Genomic DNA, 19,088 nt, shown 5'->3' on the forward strand with positions numbered 1-19,088 from the left:
CAACACGGTGTATCCCCGTCTTTATAAAGATAGATAGATAAATAAATAAATAAATAAATAAAATAAAAAGCACTAACCACAATGGGAAAGACTAATATATTTGACCACATTAAAATTTTGGTGTAAAAAAGACGCCCTTAAGATACCGAAAAGGCAAGTGACAGGAAGGGAAAACAATTTGCAGCACACATAAGTCTTAAAGGGCTTTTTTTTTTTCAATAAAATAAAAAGAACTTCAACAACTAAAGGCAACAGAAAAACAGGAAAATATTTGGAACAGGTACTTCACAAAAAGAGGATAGCCCAATGACCGAAAGACCTATAAGAAGTGTCCAGCCTCATCAACAAACCAAAAAATGTAAAGTAAAACAATAATAAGATGACACTACATACCCACCAGAATTACTCTAATTAAAAGGACAGACAATGCCCAGTGTTGGCAAGGAGCATGAAGAACACTAGTAGTGAAGTTAATTGGTTCCATTAAAGTCCGTAAACATTAGGCTACTTGCCCCAGCTTACACACTTAATAACAATTTCTGAATTATTCTTTTTTTCTAAAGTATATACTGTTCAAACTGAAACTTACATCTTGATTTTTTTTTTTTTTTGAGACGGAGTTTCGCTCTTGTTACCCAGGCTGGAGTGCAACAGTGTGACCTCGGCTCACCGCAACCTCCGCCTCCTGGGTTCAGGCAATTCTTCTGCCTCAGCCTCCTGAGTAGCTGGGATTACAGGCACACGCCACCATGCCCAGCTAGTTTTTTGTGTTTTTTTAGTAGAGATGGGGTTTCACCATGTTGACCAGGATGGTCTCGATCTCTTGACCTCGTAATCCACCTGCCTCAGCCACCCAAAGTGCTGGGATTACAGGCTTGAGCCACTGCGCCCGGCCCTACATCTTGATTTTCATATGGTAAAAGAGATAAAAGAGAATTTATCAGAGCTGTAAGTATAAAAAAATTAGAAATATTGTATATAAAGATCCTCTGCTAGAGGATAAGACAATGATTTGTACAAAATTTAAGGTGGAATGATAAAGACTGGTTTTCTGAATGATATAAATGGAATGCTATCTCCAGGTTTTTGAAAATATAGATGTCATCAAAGCTACAAAAACCATTTTTCTTAAAGAAAAAAATTAGAAACTTCTCAAAAATGGTCAAATCAATTTATTTATTTAATTAAATCAATTTATTTAATTGAAATGTTAATGCACTTTCCCCTGGCAATCTTTTATATATCAATTTATGTTTAACATTTCAATTTTTTTTCACTTCAATATTGAACCTCCATGCCACAATAAAGATATTCTAGTTTCTGGGTGTGCATCACATGTACCAAAGGGAACCTAACATATTCCTAACATCACCAGTGAAGGCCATGGAGCAGACATGGGTTTCATTAAGAACCTCACAAAGGCCAAGTGTGGTGGCTCATGCCTATAATCCCAGCACTTTGGGAGCCAAGCATCTCAGCTCATGAGTGCGAGACCAGCCTGGCCAACAGCGTGAAACCCTCCCTCTACCAAAAATATAAAACATAGTCAGGCGTGGCAGCACACACCTGTAATCCCAGCTACTCGGGAGGCTGAGGCAGCAGAATCGCTTGAACCCAGGAGGTGGAGGATGCAGTGAGCGAAGATCGTGCTACTGCACTCCAGCCTGGGCAGCAGAGCAAGACACCATCTCAAAAAACAAAAACAAAAAAACTTTGTAGCCATTTTCACATTATGAACACTCAGCATACTTTGTCACAATGAGCACAGTGGTGTAAAGAAAATGCAAGGGCAGAGTGCCATATTTCAAATCTAGTTTTTGTTTTATTTTGTTTTGTTTTGAGGCAGAGTCTCCTTCTGTTGCCAGCTGCAGTGCAGTGGGCGCAATCTCAGCTTATTGCAACCTCCGCTTCCTGGGTACAAGTGATTCTCCTGCCTCAGTCTCCTGAGTAGCTGGGACTACAGACATGTGCCACCATGTCTGGCTAGCGTGTGTGTGTGTGTGTGTGTGTGTGTGTGTAAATTTTTAGTAGAGATGTGGGTTTCACCATGTTGGCCAGGCTGGGCTTGAACTCCTGGCCTCAAGTGATCTGCCGGCCTTGGTCTCCCAAAGTGCTGGGATTTACAGATGTGAGCCACCATGCCGGGCCCATATTTCAAATCTAAATGAATACCCAGAGTTTATTCAAAAGTCACACTTCTGACAACCTAATTACCTACAACACTGCCAAGAACCAGAAACAAATGAAAAAAAAAACATCTATCGGCAAAACCAGCTATTATAAAGCTCTTAACAGTATACAAAGAAAGCTTTAGGTTTCCTTTCAAAATCCATGACTGACTCATTTTATTTCACATAACAGATTCAGTAGATGTGGTCTCCCAATCAATGGAAGAAAAGCATCAAATAAAGAGAAGGGAAGCTGAAAACACTACCATCACTATGCATAGTGTTGACATTGAGAAGTAATTACCAACATCTCTGTCATCTCTGTTTGGCTGGCTAAGGCCCAACGAAGTCAGAGGCATGGTGCGAATTACTCTACGGGAAAATGAGAATGCCACAGTATGAGTGACATTTGTTCTGAAGAGAGTCACCCAGACTAACCTAAATTGTGTTCAGTAAGTTCAGTTTCAAAATCCATTTTAATAAAATCGTCACAAAAAAATGGCTACAATGAAGTCTATTTTATACTTATGAGAAAGGTGCAAAAAGCCACAAGGATGTTCTTTGCAGTGCTATTCAAAATAGTGAAAAATCAGAATGTCACCTAAGTATCTAAAAAGGACATCAGTTAAATAAACAACAGTATTTCTACAAAATACTAATAAGCAATTTTAAAACATAATTCAATTATTTACTAATATAGAAAAATACTAATGGTATATTTTACATGAAAAAGGTAGGCCATGAAACTTGATTACAGTTTGATATACCTTTTTTCTTTCTTTCTTTTTTTTTTTTGAGACAGGGTCTTACTCTGTCACCTAGACTGAAGTGCAGTGATAAGAGCTCGGCTCACTGCAGCTTTGAACTCCTGGGGTTGGGGGATACTCCTGCTTCAGCCTCCCAAGCAGCTGGGACTACAGGCAGGCACCACCATACCTGGCTTTTTTTTTTTTTTTTTAAAGATTAGGTCTCCCTACGTTGCCCAGACTGGTCTCAAACTTTTGGGCTCAAGCGATTGCCCCACCTTGGCCTCCCAAAGTGCTGGGATTATAGGCATGAGCCAGTATGCCTGGCCAGTATGTATTATTATCATCATAAATGTTATTTTCAAAAATACTGAAATATCATTTAAAAACTGCCAAAAATATCAACTTAGAAAACATCTTCTAAAAATATCTTAGCAAGAACCTGAGTTCTTAATCCATATAAAATAGGAGCAGTCTTTAAGTAGGTTAAGTAGACTCTTCTTCCTATACGTCTGCATCTTCCTCTTGTTCATCTCTAGTAGATTAGGGCCCTTTTGCAGTCTTTCCTTTTAGCAAAAATCTACATTCAGCAAAGGATCTGAATCATATCAGTGACATGAAGGAGATGATTACTCACAGTGTATTTTACTAGGGATCAAAGGTTTAAGCCAAAGAAAGAAATTAGGCACATTCTTGCTATCTGGGAGGACCCATAAGAGGAGGAAGGAATCTTCCTGGTATTTCTAAGTTTTAGTACACAAGTTGACACCCACTACACTTAGGCAAAACGTCAAAGCCTGAACGACAACTATTCCACTGTTCTGTCAATGCTGAAGCCCTGCTAAGTCAGAGATTTTCATAAATTCAGCATATACAAAAAGCATGGCCAAAATCAGGAAAAAACGTCTACCAAAATATTGAAGAAATAAAAGTGCTGTAAAAGGCCAGAAAATGCAATCTTGTTTCAGAACAAAGTTTCTGTAAAACTAGTAGCTAAAAAGAATCTTAGAAGGTTATTCTTCCCTAACTGCTAACCCTCCAGTTTTTTTCTTTCTGGTTCGAAAGAACTACTTATTCTGACAAGAATCAAACAAATCTTCCGAAATGTTTCATTATTGTCAACACAGGATTCCATTAGTAGCAGGTGCCAAAACAGGCTTGTCAGTAAGTCATCTGTCATCAAAACCTGAATCACTCAGGGCTTAAGTATAGCTGTATCACCCCAACATAAACAAAACCCCTAAAAGCAACCCATCCCAAAATTTGCAAGGCAACATTCCGCTACCACTAACACAGAAACAGAAAATGAAACATCGCATGTTCTCACTCATAAGAGGGAGGTGAACAATGAGAACACATGAACACAGGAAGGGGAGCAACACACATTGGGCCCTATGTGGGGGGGTGGGGGCAAGGGGAGGGAGAGTATTAGGACAAATATCTAATGCATGCGGGGCTTAAAACCTAGATGATAGATTGATGGATGCAGCAAATCACCATGGCACATGTATATCTATGCAACAAACCTGAATGTTCTGTACATGTATCGCAGAACTTAAAGTATGATTAAAAAAAAAAAATTGTAATTCTGCTTTTTTTGTATTAGAAATAGTCTAGTAAATCCAGTTTATTGAAGACTTAAAACTGCTAGCTGTGTATACAAAACAAACTATCAGAAAAGTGGTCAAAAATCAAGTAATTATTCCAACTTTTTATGATACTACTTTGGAAAATAACCTATTCCCTGTTAACCTGAGTAGCTGAAAAAGTTCTAACCTATTTATGAGAAAACCAAAGAGTTAATGGGATATACATTTGATGTTACTTAGCAAAAAATTATGGTTGTCAGTTGTCAGCGTTGCAGCCCTGCTAAGTCCAACAAATATAGTTTACATATTGGAACAAACAAAACTCTGGAATACACAATCTATAACAAGCCAATTTACTACAGAGAAGGTGTCCATAAATTATTTCACACCAAAAGGTCTAATGTCAGATAAGTTTTTGTTTGTTTTGTTTGAGACATGGTCTCACTGTTGCCCAGGCTGGAGTGCAGTGGGAAGATCTCGGCTCACTGCAACCTGCGCCTCCCAGGTTCAAGCAATTCTTCTGCCTCAGCCTCCTGAGAGCTGGGATTACAGGCATGCACCACCGTGTCCAACTAATATTTTATATTTTTAGTAGAGACGGGGTTCTGCCATATTGCCCGGGCTGGTCTTGAATTCCTAAGTGATCTGCCTCACTTGAGCCTCCCAAAACGCTGGGATTACAGGGGTGAGTTACCATGCCCAGCCATACTTATTATTATCCCTTATTAAATGTTAAATTATCCCTTGTTAAATATTAAATTTTAAATAATTCAGTAAAAAGTTGAAACGAGAAAATATTTTGAAATGACTTTAAATGTCATGGTAGAACTCAAAAATCACTTAAAATATTCTAAATGTTAAGTATATCAGTAAACTAGAAAAATCACCTCTAGAAGCTAACACATTATCTACAGAAGAAATTCAATTCCACAATTTACCCAAATAAAAGTGAAAAAAAGATCAACTGATAAAATTAATAAATGTCCATTTAAATTTAAATGAAGTTATTTTTCATGCGAAATACATTTGAGGACTTCAAATGTAGAAAAAGTGCAGGAAACAAGAAATAAGATGAACTAACATTTTCCACAAACCTAGTCTTCAACACAGCAGTATTAGAAGATGGCTTTCACTTATGAGGTCCATATCAAATGACAAAGTTATGGTTAATCAAGCAGACTGCTGAAAGGCATTACTTTTAAAACAAAGGTTTTTTTTACTTTGGTCACTTGTATTTAAAAGTTACAAATTACAATCAAGTATAGGAATTTTCCCTATGCGCAATCTCAGTGCACAGAAAAAACTGATGGTAACATGACCCACAATTTTTAGTACTTGGAAGAGCAGTCTAAGTACCCTCACACAAGTAAAAGCCATGCGAAGTCAGACTCACAACCCAATGAGCCTCACACCTTTAATCCTTTAGACCTGGAAGTAAAATAGCAAAGTGGAGAATGAGGTAGCTGATTAATTTATCCTGGGGCAAATCTTACTTTAATTAGAGCCTCTGAAAACACCTGATGTACAGGCTGTAAAGAACAGACTATAGACCAGTCATTCTAAGACTTAACGCAAATAACACACACTTTCCAAAACTCCTTTTTTTCGAGACGGAGTTTCGCTCTGTCTCGAAAAAGCCTGTTGCCCAGGCAGGAGTGCAATGGTGCGATCTCAGCTCACTGCAACCTTTGCCACCTGGGTTCAAGTGATTCTCGTGCTTCAGCCCCCCAAGCACCTGGGATTACAGGTGTGAGACACCACGCCCGGCGCCAATATTCTTTCTTTTGAGACAGGGTCTTGCTCTCTCATCCAGGTTGGAGTGCAACGGTGGGATCAAAGGTCACTGCAGCCGCAGCCTTCAGGGCTCAGGCGATCTTCCCACCTTAGCCTCCCGAGTGACTGGGACTACAAGCGCGCTATCACATGCAGCTAATTTTTAAATTTTTTTTTTGTGGAGACAGGGTTTCCCTTTGTTACCCAGGCTGGTCTGCAACTCCTGGGCTCAAGTGATCCTTTCACGTCAGTCTCTAAAAGTGATGGCGTTACAGGTGTGAGGATATATTTCGAAATTACGCTATTTAAAACAGAAACACAATTTTTTCACTCCCATTACTTTTCTGTTATTCCCTAGAGAACTTAATTTTTGCCAATAAGTCTTCTAAAATGTTACATTTCCTGTGGAATACAAGAAACTAAATGCTTCATTAGCTAGTGGTGGCAATTATTTATTTTTAATACTAAAAAAAGCATTTCAATTAACTGTTCACTAGCACATTATGACATCATTCCCTTCCAGTGTTTGCTTGCTCATTAAATAATCCTGTTTCTATTTTGTTCTCTTGCCTTCAATACATAAATTGCAAATATTCCATTTCAGATGCTGGATTAAAGATTCGGCGAGGCTGCTGAAAAACGCCTTTATATTTGAACAGTTTGGTCGGTAATAGGCTTTCTCCTACTGCAATTGATCTGGAGAGACTAATCTCTCACCAAAAAGCAAAATCTGGAGAAGATGAAATAGCAAAACTGAGGCCCAATGGGAAGGTGGAAGGAAGGTCAGTCGACAACCGTAGCTGACACCACCGATTCCCAGGCTTCCATCAGATAAACAAAGGAAGCCGACTTCCCTACGGAGCCTGCACGTGCTTCAAGCTACCTGAGGCATTAGTCTGCAAGCCCACTGAGCTAACACCTTGAAAGCAGAGTCCAAGCACTGAATTTTTTCTAGACTCCCATACAGAATACATGGGAATATACAGGCTATATGGACACCCAGAAAGCCAGTGGAGACGATGGACGGGGAAGAGAGTGGGCCGGTCTTGGATTCCTTCCTCCTACTCCAGCAAAGCAGAAGTTAAAAACCTACAACCTAAAAACCTGCAACCTACACATACCATCTAGCTCCTTCGCTGCTCATAAGCGTTTTTCAGGGGCAGAGGGAAGGGGCTGTGGGGGCTGGGCGTCAGGTGGGGCAGGTGGGAGGGGTTGCAAGGGGACAGGGTGAGGCGAAGGGCTGCCGGCGCCGTCGGGAGGACAGCACCACGCGAGCTGAGCACACAGAAGCAGGGCCGGGGGCGCCGAGAGGGGCGAACGCCCGAACTGCCGGCGGGGGGTCCCTTCCTCACCTGGCAGCCCTTCTTGTGGTGAAAGCCGACCACCACGATGTGCAGCACCGGTCCCCGGGGGGCGCCATCCCCGCCTCGCCCGGTCTTCTCCATGGGCGGCTGCAGCGGTCCCCCACGACGACTTCGACAGCCACGTGCGGCGGGTCTGACGACCCCACCGTGTGCGGAGAGCCACGGACTTCGGGTGTCAGCGAAGGCAGCACATGAGGGCTGCGCGGGGAGCCCGGAGGAGGCTGAGCAGCTCCCGCCGCCCCCAGGGCTGCGGCCGCTGTTCCCACATCCGCTTTCGCAGCTTCCGGACTGGCACCTGACGCGGCGGCCCAGCGGGGGAGGCGGGGCGGGGCGGGACGGGGCGGGGCCTGACGGGCCGAGGTGGAGCCTGGGACAGCGGGGTGGGGCTAGGAGAAGAGCGACCGACCGGGCGGGGCAGAGTCGGGTGGGACCTGACCGGGTGGGGCGGGTTGGGGCTTACAGGACCCGGGCTGCGCCTGCAGAGACTCTGGGGGCTCAGAAGACTGTTAAACTATACTGCTCCCTATATGCAGAATATATTAACTGTTTTTAAAAATATATTAACCGTTTTGAGATGTCAACTGTGTGGTGTGTTAACTATTAGTATTTTCTTGATATAACCTGTCTTGATATTTTGGCATGACTAAAACTATTGTCTAATTGAACACCTTTTAAAGATATATATAAAAACAGGGTCAGGTGTGGTGGCTCATGCCTGTAATCCCAGCACTTTGGGAGGCTGAGGCGGGCAGATCACTTGAGGCCAAGAGTTGGAGACCAGGCTGGGCAACATGGTGAAATCCTATCTCTACTAAAAATACAAAAATTAGCTGGGCATAGTGGTGTGTGCCTGTAATCCCAGCTACTAGGGAGGCTGAGGCAGGAGAATTGCTTGAACCCGGGAGGCAGCGGTTGCAGTGAGCCAAGATTCTGCCACTGCGCTCCAGCCTGGGTGACAGAGTGAGACTCCATTTCAAAAAAAAAAAAAGAAAAGAAAAGAAAGAAAAGAAAAGAAAAAACAAAGAAGTTTTACTGGGAAAATTGAGAGAGAAAGTGAACAAGGGAATTTCCAGGATTTTTTTCATCTCTAAATATACAGACGGGGGGCCACTTAAGAGTTGAGGTGGGGCGTGTTGGCTCACACTTGCAATTTCAACACTTTGAGAGACCAAGGAGGGTAGATCACTTGAGTCGAAGAATTCAAGACCAACCTGGGCAATGTAATGAGACATCATCTCTACAAAACATAATAAAAATAAATAGCCAGACTTGGTGGTATGTGCCTGTGGTCCTGGCTTCGCAGGAGGCTGAGACAGGAGGATTGCTTGGGCCCAGGAGGTTAAAGTTGCAGTGAGCACACCAGTGCACTCCTGCCTGGGCAACAGAGTAAGTTTCTGCCTCTAAATTAGTAAGTAAATAAAGTTTAAAATATGATGGGCTGTTGCTATGCTGCCAAGGCTGGCCTCAAACTCCCAGGGTCAGGGGCTACACATGCCTGCCATCATGCACATTTTACATTGACTTTTTTTTTTAAATCCACACAATGATTCCCATGGATACATTATGTTTTAAATTAGTTGTATTAATGTAGAATAAATTCATTAACATGATATTGTCCACAAGGACAAATGTCTATTGAGAAAATAATAAAATTTCTCACTTAACTCAGGAGAAAATCAGAAATACCTTTTTGAACACATAATACATTGAAGAGCCTTTGGTGGTTACATGTATTTTATGATACATTATAAATTCTATTTTATGTCTTCTACTTAAGAAGACTTAAAGGGAGAACAATCCTTGAGACAGAGAGATATAACATATTTTCGAGTTCATAGCAACTCTGAATTTGGAATTGACTGTTCTTCCTTATTGTGTCTTGCCTCAGAGAAAATAACAAAATAAAAATACCACTCCTTTCCTGAAATCCGCATTAATTCTACTGTGTAAGTGAACTATCCATAGTTCCTTTTTTTCAGATACTAAAGAGATTATTCTTTATTAGTGGCATTCAAAATTACCAATGTCCATTCTGTTCTTAGAAAACTTAAAGCTCTGACTTTCTTAAAATACATTTTTCTAATTTTTAAAAGCTCCATCAAGTAACAACAATATCTTGAATGTGGTCCACACTGTCAGTATGATATAGTGAAAATGAAATAGGAATAGGAATAGAAAAAGAAAACCAGGAAAAGAAGGGGGTTTCAACCAAACGAGGATTGGAAAAAAAGGAAGAGAGAAACAAAGCAAGAGAGAAAGAAAAAGAAGGAAGGAAGAAGTGTAACAAATTTGGCATTACTTCATATTTAAAATCTTATGAAGATTAAAGAGAATGTTGCTGTGGGTAGGGCTGATGGCCCGCAGGGTCATGGGGTGTGCCTTATGCTGTGCTGAGGCGCAGGATCGGAGATGTAAAGAGATAGGATACAGAAGTACAAGGAAAATTCAGCTGGGCTCGAGGGGCCACACCACCTATGAGCGGAGTTAGGAGAGGCCCGGAATGTCCAGAAGCATGAGTATTTATTGCGTATAGGTTAGGGGGCAGGACAGTGGGTGAAATAATCTTTAAGGATAGTGATAGGGTCGTGAGCAATAAAACAAGGGGTCCCCCCATTAGGTCACCGAGGCTTGAAGGTGGGTCATGCGCAGTGAAGAGGGTCCAGTGTGCAACACTTCTATCTATGGGCCAACTACTTCTAAGATTTATGGGGGGGGATGCTTTAAGTCACAGAGTAGTGACAGAGCTGTCAGTGTTGCCGCCACCTGCTGGCAGCTTCCAATGGGTTCTATGGGAAGATGCTTTTCCAGCAGCACAGTAGCAAGAGCTGTTCAAGTTCACAGTCACCAAGGTGGATTGCCGGTCTGAGGGCAGCCTTCCACCAGAACTGGAGCAAGGTCCTACAACTTCTTTATCAGGAGGAGTGGCTCTCACCCCAAGCCTGCCATACAGAGGGTATCTTTATGATACTGAACGCTGCCGCCTGGGCCATGGTTTCTTGTCCTGGTATAACAGTTTTTCCCTTAAATCATGCTCTGCACTGTGTCTGCTCTAGGCATTCCTCCGATTATAAGCTGCTTATTTCTTAATTCATGCTCTGTACTGTGTCCACTCTAGGCATTCCTCCGATTATGAACTAAGATATAATTATATATATGTAGGGAAATATTCTTTAGGGGCTCATACTGTCAACTATTATATGATTATATAGAGAGGATTATATAAAAGAATTCTTTAAGCCCTAATTCTATAAACTAATATACGATTATATAAAGGATTATATAAAAGAAAATAGCTGAGTAGTAACACTATAAACTGAGATATTCTTCAAGCCCTAACTGTGCCAGGGGTCTGCTTAGGTCTCCTTCCTCGGTGTCTATACGGGGGGTTACCCACAATGGGTATGAATTAAATAAAGAGACTCAATTGAAAGAATATTTATTAGACCCTACAAGGTGCCTGGAAATGTAGTGTGCACAGTGTATCAAATAAGAAATTGCTTCCTTAAAGTGGCTTATGTCTGGTTATAAAAATAAGATGAATGCAAAACCAGCTAGCAAAACCATCTCTATGTAGCTTCACTTGGATCCAGCCATCATGTAAAGTATTAGGAAACAAAGATAAGTTGTAACAGCTCACGTTTAAAAGGGCTTAATATGTGCCAGGTCCTATACTGACCACTTTTGATAGATTATCTCAGTTAATCTTCACAATAATTTTATGAATAGATACTATTATCCCCATTTTTTCCAATGGGTAAATTGAGACCTAAAAAGTTTAAATAATTTGCCCAGTGTCAAATAACTGACCATGGAATTTGAACCAGTCATTTAATTCAAAACTAAGAAATGTAATCACATAAACTACTGCTTCCCACAATTCTCAGCCTTGGGGAACTCAGGCTATGAAGGAATGATGGGTGCTTAATGTCCAGTTGTTGTATGAACAAATGATGCTCTTTGTGGCTGCTCAAGTTTATTGTTCAGGGTTCCCTTCCCACCCCAACAAGTTTTGCTCTTGTTGCCCAGGCTGTAGTGCAGTGGAGCGATCTGGGCTCACTGCAACCTTCGCCTCTGGGGTTCTAGCAACCTGCCTCAGCCTCCTGAGTAGCTGGGACTACAGGTGCATGTCACCACACCCAGCTAATTTTTGTATTTCTAGTAGAGATGAGGTTTCACCCATGTGGCCAGGCGGGTCTCAAACTCCTGACTTCAGGTGATCTGCCTGCCTAGGCCTCCCAAAGTGCTAGGATTACAGTCGGGAGCCACCAAGTCCGGCCTAGATTGTTTAGCTGTAAGTTCCTAGGATACAAACAGAAAACAGACTAGGGCAGATTATTTATTTGCTTTTTATTCTTTTCAAAACAGAAGTGCAAAGCATGATTTTCCAAGTGTGGTGATGTTAACAGGTAATTTAGAGTGACATCTGGTGGTTGCCTGTTAGACGATAATTGTTGAAGAAACAATTTAAAAGCCTATAATAAATAAGACTACTAGATATAAAAAGATGAGAACGATGAATTAAAGTAGTAAAAAAATTTAAAAAACATATTTTAAATCCCCACTAAAGTTTTTAAAAAAATGCTAGTTGCAGATTTTTCAATCCACTTGTACTTTAAAAAGAAACAATAGATTCTTTAAGAAAATGAGTACTTTTAACCAAAATTGTAATAACTGATGGCAGGAAATATGAATTGACTTATACTGGTTTGAAGAAAGATTCTGGCTTACGGGGGAAGCCGACTCAAAGGTTAAAGGAAAAATTTATTCATAAAGCAAAACCTTTAACGTCTCTCCAAACCTTTGAGGGTAGAGTGGGTATCGGCCGAGATGGTAAAATGTCCAGTGGGCAGGAACTATTTCCCCGGATCTCGCTTGCCGAGGAGAAAAACCCAGAGAACGCGACCCACGCGGCCTGCTGGATCGCACACTCGGTCGCAGATTGGTCGAGTCTGTTAGGGCTGCGGAAAAAGCGGAAGCGCGCTTTTCAAAGTCCTCCCACCGTCTATGAACGCAGACCACTTCCGGCGTGGCCATGGCGGCTAATGCTACTACGAACCCGTCGCAGCTGCTGCCGTTAGGTAATCGCCCTCCTTTTGGGAGGAGGCAGAGGGAGCTGAAGCTCAGCACTGGGGGCGAGGGGCTGTTCCGAGGCAGGCCCTGGCGGAGTGTGGGGAAATGTACAGGACCGAAGGCGGCTCGATTCTCTGCTGCAAGTCTCCGCGGCAGCGGGCCGCCCTGCTCTTTAACGTGGTCGGGCTCCTCCAGGCAAGGACTTCTGACTCCTCGAGCCAGACCGTCACTGGAAAAGATCCACATTTAATGAACGTGTCGTCGGCCTCCTTTGTTGTGACCTGCCTTTGCAGTGTTATGGATAGCAGGCCCACTTCTCAACCTGGCGTTATGATCCCCGGTTTAGATAGACTACTTTATGTATCTGATTGGTTAATGACCCTAGCACCCTGGTCCGGAATGAGCCTTAAATGAGGAATCTGCAAACTGGCTCTGTTTGTTATTCATTCATTCAACAAGTAGTTACTGAGCATCTATACACTAGATACCGTTCCTGGGCATTTTTCAACGATAAACTTAAAACCATAGTCATTGCCTTCAGATAGCACACAAGAGAGTGCAGGAGAGAATACTGGACAAATAGACATCATGCTGCATAATGCTAGGCTGGCTAACGGGATGTTCAAGCTGGTGTCAGAGCAGAGGATAGACAGTTGAGGGAGGGAAGCAGTGACAGGAAAGAGTTTCCAGTGAATATAATTGTTGCCTGTCTTCTCTTATATTTTGTAGCTGGTGAAGAGTGATTGAGTTAGTGGACATGGCCATGATTGAAAAGTTTTCATTCCTTCATGCCACAGACTCTTGGAGTGCTCATTATGTGCCAAACGCTGTGCTTGACCTGAGATTTGTATTATAAGACCTAAAGTTATTGAATGAATATTTTTCCTGGTTTTTCTTTTACTATATGCAAGTAAGAGTGCCAGTAGCCTCTCAAATATTTGTTGAAATAATGAATGGTAAAACAATATTTTTTCCTTTTTCAGAGCTTGTGGACAAATGTATTGGATCAAGAATTCACATTGTTATGAAGAGTGATAAGGAAATTGTTGGTACCCTTCTAGGATTTGATGACTTTGTCAGTATCCTTTTAAAAGGTTTTGGTGGTATAGGTTTTTCTTAAGTATTTAATAACATAAGGACTATAGACAATCAGTGTATTTGTGATTATTATAATAAAAGTCAGTTCATTCTCAGGAAACTTATGATAATGTTTTTAGGGGTATGTATTGGAAGAAGGTAAAGTTTCTATCCACAACAAGCATTCTAAATTTGAGCCATTGTGTTAAACATTATAATTAAAACTGAACAGGCGAGCCCAGTGGCTCACACCTGTAATCCCAGTGCTTTGGGAGGTCGAGGTCGGTGGATCGCTTGAGCCCAGGAGTTTGAGACCAGCCTGGGCAACATGATGAAACCCCGTCTCCACAAAAATTACAAAAATTAGACGTGCACCTCTGGGCTCAGCTACTCTGGAATGCTGAGGCAGGAGGATCCTTTGAGCCCAAGAGGTTGAGGCTGCACTGAGGGGTGATTGTGCCACTGCACTCCAGCCTGGATTACAAGAGTTAGAACTTGTCTCAAAACAAACAAACAAACAAACAAACAAACAAACAAAAAACCAAAAGCAAAAGCAAAGCTGAACAAAGGCAGAAGCTAGGGTAAATTCTGCGTTTTCTTAACACCAAATTTCAGATATGGTACTGGAAGATGTCACTGAGTTGTGAGTAACATTAAAACTTAAAGAATTGGGGGGAAAGACAAAGAATTCTCTTCTAATTAAAGACAGTTTTACTACTGCTAAGTAAAATTATGAGAAAAAATTACCTGTTGGAATAACCTTAAAGAAAGATAGACATTTTGTCTGTTTATTTGTAAAATTGAATCAGAGGATAATTACCTTAGTCATTACTAAACTCCTAGAAAATTAGTGGAGACACAGTTTTAAGGTAGAAGTTAACAAAAAGCCAGGAATCTTAGGGTTCAAGTCAAATCAAGGAACTGGCTGAACATGGTAGCTCACTCCTGTAATCCCAGCGCTTTGGAAGGCCAAAGCAGGAAGATTGAGCCTGGGAGTTTGAGACTAGTTTGGCCAACAAAAGGAGACCCCTGTCTCTACAAAAAAATTTAAAAATTAGTTGGGTATGGTAAGGGGCAGCTGTAGTTCTAGCTGATCTGAAGGCTGAGAATCCCTTGAGCCTAGCAGCTCTAGGCTGCAGTGAGCTATAATTGTACGTACCACTGTACCGAGCCTGGCCAACAGAGTAAGACCCTGTCTTTTAAAAAAACAAAACAAACCTAAAGGACATTTCATTTCATATCTAATCTCCTTGGCAAGCTTTCACTTCTTTTCATTAAGATCTGTCTGATATATGTGGGTCTTAGGTCAGTGAGTTCATTCTATTGCTTTTGATGAAGGGTACATTACCTAGTGGATAACCTTTGTATCTGAAAATTGTTGATGTAATTGCCCAACTTACAGTAGTTTAGTTGCAAGAATAACCTTTTTAGAGAGGGAAAGTATTTATAAAATGTTGGTTTTGATTGTCACTGTTTATCCTGACTGTATTTTTTCTATTCATTTAGTGAAATTACACCAGAAGGAAGAAGGATTACTAAATTAGATCAGATTTTGCTAAATGGAAATAATATAACAATGGTAAGACACATTGAAACTGTTTTATTTAGATGGGAGCCCATTTTTGTGGGGCAGTGATTACGAACTAACCTTAATGCGGCTTCCTTGACTAAATGATCATGGCCAAGTGGTATTTAAGATGGGAAAGGGGTTCTCTGTGGTCAGGGCCTTACAGCTGAGCTGTTGAAGAGGCATTGGGCCTAAAGTTAGTTTGCTTGGAACTTTTAATCATTTATTTTGTCAGAAATTGCTGTTGAGATAGTAAGTATTAATTGATGATGTTGGGAATTGTAAATAGATATTGACAGTCTCGAGAAAATGGGAATGTGGAGTCAGGAGAGAAAAAGGTAGCTTAATGAAGAGCAAGGGGTTTTTAGATGACATGGTGGTAGTGTTATTAATAAACTGTCTTTCCTCTTTATGCAGCTGGTTCCTGGAGGAGAAGGACCTGAAGTATGAATGAGTTTCCTTGGCTTACACTAGATTCTGTTTTGTCTTATAATGACAAGAAAATGGAATTTCTTTTTGCTTTCTGTTTAAATCCCATAAAGCTAAGTTTCCCGTTAAAGGGAAGTGCTTTGAAGATGTGTACCCATTTTTGTAAGTTAATCATGATTATTCTGGAAAAAGAAGAGTTTCTTCTTTGAAGACGAAAATAAAAGTGTTTTTGGTTAACTGTCATTTTATTTATTGTCCTCCAGTAGCCAGTGGAATAGCAATTATAGTTATTTTGCCACTTACTTTTCTGTCATTATATGCCTATTTGTTTTCTCATTTACATTACCATTTGATTGTCACACAAAAGTTGTTCCAAACAAAATGATGAACTTTGATTTGAACAGGTGCATTTAAACAACTGGAAACAATCACTTAGAAAATTCAATTAAAATGCTGTTGTTATATAATGAGAATTTTTTACTGATTTCAAATTCCATGAACTCCTGTTGAAAACAAACAGAGCAGGCCAGGCACGGTGGCTCAAGCCTGTAATCCCAGCACTGTGGGAGGCCGAGGTGGGCAGATCACGAGGTCAAGAGATCGAGACCATCCTGGCCAACATGGTGAAACCCTGTTTCTACTAAAAATACAAAAATTAGCTGGACGTGGTGGCGTGTGCCTGTGGTCCCAGCTACTCGGGAGGCTGAGGCAGGAGAATTGTTTGAACCCGGGAGGCAGAGGTTGCAGTGAGCTGAAATTGTGCCACTGCACTCCAGCCTAGTGCCTGGTGACAGAACGAGACTCTGTCTCAAAAACAAACAAGCAAACAATATACAGGTAATATATGCACATTGTAGAAATGCAGGAATTATCTATTGGAATTACCCTAAAGATAGAAATTTTATCTATTTGCTTGTAAATTGGTTCAGAGAGTTATTACCTTAATGCAATTATTACTGAATTGCCAGGAAATTAGTGGAGACAGACCTTTAAGGTAAAAGATACTAAAAACAGCCATGAACTCTAGGGCTCAGATCAAATCAAATAACTGTTAATAAGATGATTGAACTGTATACATTAAGTCAAAGACAAGAACTCCTATTAAAAACAAACAGGTAATATATGCACATTGTAGAATTCTATGTAAGCAAAAAGGAGAAAATTGATCATGCTTTGCTGTATATCTTTATAGACTTTCTCAGTCTACTGTCAGTACACATTTTATTTTACTTGTTCATCCTGCTAATACCCTCCACCTAGGTCATTTTTTGAATTTAAATGGTGAATATCTTTGTGTCAAATATTTCAATATTAATGTTCACATAATATTTTATTAAATGGATTTACTATAAATTATTTAGCCTATTCTTGTTGGCCACAGTAGTCTAAGTAGATCTTTTATATTTTTATTTTTCTAGAGTAAACTCAAAAATATAAGATCAAAGGGTATAGATTGTGTTGCCAAGAAAATGTTTGTGCCAATATACATTTTTGCCAGAAGTCTTTCGTAGTACTATTTATATCCTTCCCAATATTAGCTGTGTTCTACCTTCTCTCCTCTGTCATTTTTTACAAGCAAAACCTGGCATGTTTAAAATTTTCTTTTCTTTTGTTTTTGGAGAGAAGAGTGGAGTGGTGCTATCTTGGCTTAACGTGACCTCTGCCTCCCAGGTTCAAGCTGTTCTTCTGTCTCAGCCTCCCAAGTAGCTGTGATTATAGGTGGGCTAATTTTTGTATTTTTAATAGAGACGGGGTTTCACCATGTTGGCCAGGATGGTCTTGAACTCCTGACCTCTAGTGATCCACCCGTCTTGGCCTCCCGAAGTGCTGATCCTGACCTCTAGTGATCCACCTGCCTTGGCCTTCCAAAGTGCTGGGATTACAGGCATGAGCCACCAGGCCTAGCCTAAAATTTTCTTCATTAATATTGATCTCATTTGTATTTTGTAAATAACTTATCTGATGAGGCTTTTGCCATTGATTGGCTTCCCAAAGTGCTGAGATTACAGGTGTGAGCCACCATGTCTGACCTCATTTTGTAATATTTTGTAGAGACCAGGTGTCACTATGTTGCCCAGGCTGGTTACTCTTAACACAAAATAAGAGTATTTAGTTTTGGATTTTAATTCTAGTGGAATTGAATGTTTTTGAACTTTGATTTGCAAAGAGATTTAAGTTCTAGTAAATTTGATAATAGGAGAGGATTATATATAGATCTGGGCATCTCTGTTCTTGGCATTCTATTATTGGGTGTTAATGTGCCAACATGCCACGTTGGACCATGTGTTAGTTGTTCTCCAGAGACAACCAATAGTATATGTATATAGATAAATGAGGGCATTTATTAGAGGAATTGGTTCATGCAATTATGGAGATCTTGATGTGGTTCAGTCCAAGTCCAAAGAGGGCAGAACTTGGGATGCTGAAGATAAAATCCTCAGTCTGAGGCTTAAGGCCTGAGAACCCAGTGGGCTGCTAGTGTAAGCCCTGGAGTCCAAAGCTCTCCGAGAGCTGGGATAGACTCTTCCTTCTCTGTCCTCAGGACAACTTGATCAGAACATCAGGAGTTCTGATGTCCAAGGACAGAGAAAGAAGAGCATATCTCAGCTCTAGGAGGGAGACAGGCATGTTGCCTTTTCTCTGTTTTTGTTCTCTTTGGGCCCTCTGTCAACTGGATGCTGGTCCACATTGAAGGTGTAGCTCACCTAGTCCCCTCAGACTCACACCCTACAGTAGTCTGGAAACACCCTCATAGGCATACCCAAATAATGCTTTACCAGGTTTCTAGATATCCTTAATCCAGTTAACTTGACACCTAAAATTAGCCTTCACCGATCATGTGGTTGGGGATACTGTGGGAAATGGAGTGAATTTTCAGACTTAGAATTACAGAAGCCTTGGAGTTCCCTTAATTAATGTGTTATTCTGACTCCGTTCAGAGCCTTTTGGGTCAAAATCTGAACTGCTTTCAGTGATCCCAACAGTAGTTGGATTTGGGAGTGATTAACTGTGTTCTTCTCTATGGCTTTAATGGTTAAGTCCAGTCGGTGAAAAGAACAAAAAGAAGGGAAATGTAAGGGAAGAATGCTTCTTTTCTACCTTGGATGTTTTCTTCTATGTAAAAGATTAATTAGTGTAACACATCTGCCCTCTCTCTGTCCCTTTATTCTCTATGCCCAGACACATGCAGACTGATAGCCTGAGGGAGTGTGGGTTCTGCTCTGCTTTTTCCTGTAAGTTTTGGAGGTATATGCCCCACGTAAAGAAGTCTGGGGTGGTCAATAATGCCTATGGTTTGGTGGGTA

At 40.9% G+C, this 19,088-nt stretch overlaps 2 protein-coding genes across 4 annotated transcripts in view; one reads left to right on the forward strand and one right to left on the reverse strand.

Annotated features, from left to right (window-relative positions):
- Nucleotides 1-7,914, reverse strand: part of AVL9 (AVL9 cell migration associated) — a 77,646-nt gene extending 69,732 nt beyond the window's left edge. For both annotated transcript variants that reach the window (XM_003930723.4, XM_010341290.3), the window contains exon 1: nucleotides 7,629-7,914. In XM_003930723.4, the coding sequence (XP_003930772.1) occupies nucleotides 7,629-7,721 (93 nt within the window). In that variant the 5' untranslated portion in view covers nucleotides 7,722-7,914. The remainder of the gene's footprint in view (nucleotides 1-7,628) is intronic.
- Nucleotides 7,915-12,628: 4,714 nt separating this feature from the next.
- On the forward strand, nucleotides 12,629-16,026 carry LSM5 (LSM5 homolog, U6 small nuclear RNA and mRNA degradation associated). 2 transcript variants are annotated; one of them, XM_003930727.4, is made up of 5 exons: nucleotides 12,629-12,718; nucleotides 13,694-13,789; nucleotides 14,403-14,430; nucleotides 15,294-15,366; nucleotides 15,772-16,026. In XM_003930727.4, exons 1-5 carry the CDS (start codon nucleotides 12,673-12,675, stop codon nucleotides 15,802-15,804), a joined length of 276 nt encoding a protein of 91 aa, XP_003930776.1. In that variant the 5' UTR covers nucleotides 12,629-12,672; the 3' UTR covers nucleotides 15,805-16,026. The 2 variants fall into 2 exon arrangements, with proteins under 2 accessions (XP_003930776.1, XP_039318027.1); XM_039462093.2 differs by having other exon boundaries at nucleotides 13,694-13,759.
- Nucleotides 16,027-19,088: the final 3,062 nt, after the last annotated feature.

Source organism: Saimiri boliviensis, chromosome 10, assembly GCF_048565385.1.
Source record: "Saimiri boliviensis isolate mSaiBol1 chromosome 10, mSaiBol1.pri, whole genome shotgun sequence".
In the NCBI taxonomy this organism is placed as follows: Eukaryota; Metazoa; Chordata; class Mammalia; order Primates; family Cebidae; genus Saimiri; species Saimiri boliviensis.